This window comes from Penaeus chinensis, chromosome 10, assembly GCF_019202785.1.
Source record: "Penaeus chinensis breed Huanghai No. 1 chromosome 10, ASM1920278v2, whole genome shotgun sequence".
Classification (NCBI taxonomy): domain Eukaryota; kingdom Metazoa; phylum Arthropoda; class Malacostraca; order Decapoda; family Penaeidae; genus Penaeus; species Penaeus chinensis.
In genome coordinates, this window is record NC_061828.1 from 12,301,718 (window position 1) to 12,304,217 (window position 2,500).

Here is a 2,500-nt window from a genome sequence, read left to right on the forward strand (position 1 = left end):
TTAATCTTAAAATGTCAAGTATCAAAATTAATAACCTTACCTATCATTAGGAATACCAAGGTATTTCTCCACTACGGCATAAATCTTAGAAGCATATGTTTTGTTTTCTTCAACCCCTAACTTGCCAAGGCTCATCAAAATTGCAGAACCACAAGGATCAAATGTTCCTCCAAAACTCATGAGCTGATCTGGAATTACTCTAACAGCACAATACTGGAACCAAAGTGATTGAAAACATTAGAGGGAAGAGAAAAAATCTTATATAATTATATGATCAAATAAATTACAAACTAGGTACCAAATCATTACAGGGAAGATGAAAATCTTATATAAATATATTAGATAGTAAATTACAGACAACAAGCAAATATATACTGTACAAAGCCATTTTTATAGAAGATATACTAATATGTATAAATCTTACTTGACTTCACTGAATCATTCCTACAACTTAAGAATAGAGATTAATAAATAGAGATAATAAACACATGCATGTATATGTTTCTATATAAAAATATGGATGTGTTGCTGCATGAGCATATGTGTCTGTGTGTGTATGCGTGTGTGGGTGCGTGCGCGCGCGCGCGTGTGTGTGTGTGTGTGTGTGTGTGTGTGTGTGTGTGGGTCTGGGGGGGGGGGGGGGTGTATGTGTGTGTGTATATGGGTGGGTGTGTGTGGGTGTGGGTGTGTGTGTGTGGGTGTGTGTGTGGGTGTGGGTGTGTGTGTGTGGGTGTGGGTGTGGGTGGGTGTGGGTGGGTGTGGGTGGGTGTGTGTGGGTGTGTGTGGGTGTGTGTGTGGGGTGTGTGTGTGTATGTGTGTGTGTATGTGTGTGTGTGTGTGTGTGTGTGTGTGTGTGTGTGTGTGTATGTGTGTGTGGGTATGTAGGTGTGTGGGTGTGTGTGTGGGTGTGTGTGTGGGTGTGTGTGTGGGTGTGTGTGTGGGTGTGTGTGTGGGTGTGTGTGTGGGTGTGTGTGTGGGTGTGTGTGTGGGTTGGTGTGTGGGTGGGTGTCTGGGTGCGTGTATATGAGTATGGGTGTGGGTGTGGGTGTGGGTGTGTGTGTGTGTAGGTGGGTGTGTGTGTAGGTGTGTGTGTGTGTGTGTAGGTGTAGGTGGGTGTGTGTGTAGGTGTAGGTGGGTGTGTGTGTAGGTGGGTGTGTGTGTAGGTGGGTGTGTGTGTCGGTGGGTGTGTGTGTCGGTGTGTGTGTGTAGGTGTATGTGTGTCGGTGGGTGTGTGTGTAGGTGGGTGTGTGTGTCGGTGGGTGTGTGTGTAGGTGTGTGTGTGTAGGTGGGTGTGTGTGTAGGTGGGTGTGTGTGTGGGTGGGTGTGTGTGTGGGTGGTTGTGTGTGTGGGTGGGTGTGTGTGTGGGTGGGTGTGTGTGTAGGTGTGTGTGTGTGTAGGTGGGTGTGTGTGTGTAGGTGGGTGTGTGTCGGTGGGTGTGTGTGTAGTGTGTGTAGGTGTATGTGTGTCGGTGGGTGTGTGTGTAGGTGGGTGTGTGTGTCGGTGGGTGTGTGTGTCGGTGTGTGTGTAGGTGTGTGTGTGTGTAGGTGTGTGTGTGTAGGTGGGTGTGTGTGTAGGTGGGTGTGTGTGTGGGTGTGTGTGTAGGTGTGTGTGTGGGTGTGTGTGTGTAGGTGTGTGTGTGTGTAGGTGTGTGTGTGTAGGTGTGTGTGTAGGTGTGTGTGTGTAGGTGGGTGTGTGTGTAGGTGGGTGAGTGTAGGTGGGTGTGTGTGTACGTGGGTGTGTGTGTAGGTGTGTGTGTGTGTAGGTGGGTGTGTGTGTAGGTGGGTGTGTGTGTAGGTGGGTGTGTGTGTAGGTGGGTGTGTGTGTAGGTGGGTGTGTGTGTAGGTGGGTGTGTGTACAGGTGGGTGTGTGTGTACAGGTGAGTGTGTGTGTAGGTGGGGGTATGTGTAGGTGTGTGTGTGGGTGTGTGTGTGGGTGTGTTTGTGTGCCTGTGGGTGTGCGTGTGTGCGTGCGTGTGTGCGTGCGTGTGTGCGTGCGTGTGTGCGTGCGTGTGTGCGTGTGTGTGTGCGTGCGTGTGCATGCGCGTGCGTGCGTGTGTGTGCGTGTGTGTGCGTGTGTTTGTGTAATAATAAAAAATAAACACATAAATAAATTAATAAATAAAATACATACCTGTTCTGGCTTCCCAATGGTTTCACTCAGAGTTTTACTAAAGATTGAAACAATTTCCGGAGTCACTCTGTCTCTAGGAATGTTTGTTGCAATCTCCAGATAAGGCATTTTTAAACCTTCCTGAAAAGAATTAATATCAAATGTCAATACATGATAATGTAATAAAGTAGAGAACTATCATTAGAAAAAAAAATTGTAATGAATGTATATTAGGGTTGCTACAGAATATAATTTTCCAGAAATCGTCCTGGATTCAGGTGTCAAAATTTGCACCCTCGAAGAAATTTTTAAATTCTCCAAAAAGCCGGAATTTCCGCTCGTCTCTTAAAAAAAAAAAACATATATCCATTATACTGGTTATTATATTTCA

The 2,500-nt window shown here is 46.3% G+C and overlaps 1 protein-coding gene across 2 annotated transcripts in view; it reads right to left on the reverse strand.

The window, feature by feature from the left end:
* The window catches only part of LOC125029606 (macrophage migration inhibitory factor-like), a 4,949-nt gene that overhangs the window by 650 nt on the left and 1,799 nt on the right, over positions 1–2,500 (reverse strand). Inside the window, exons 2-3 of one of the 2 annotated variants that reach the window (XM_047619585.1) lie at positions 2,131–2,250; positions 41–213 (exon numbers count right to left, since the gene is read on the reverse strand). In XM_047619585.1, coding sequence (XP_047475541.1) covers positions 41–213; positions 2,131–2,238 — 281 coding nt within the window. In that variant the 5' untranslated portion in view covers positions 2,239–2,250. The remainder of the gene's footprint in view (positions 1–40; positions 214–2,130; positions 2,251–2,500) is intronic. The other variant, XM_047619586.1, reaches the window with a different exon arrangement.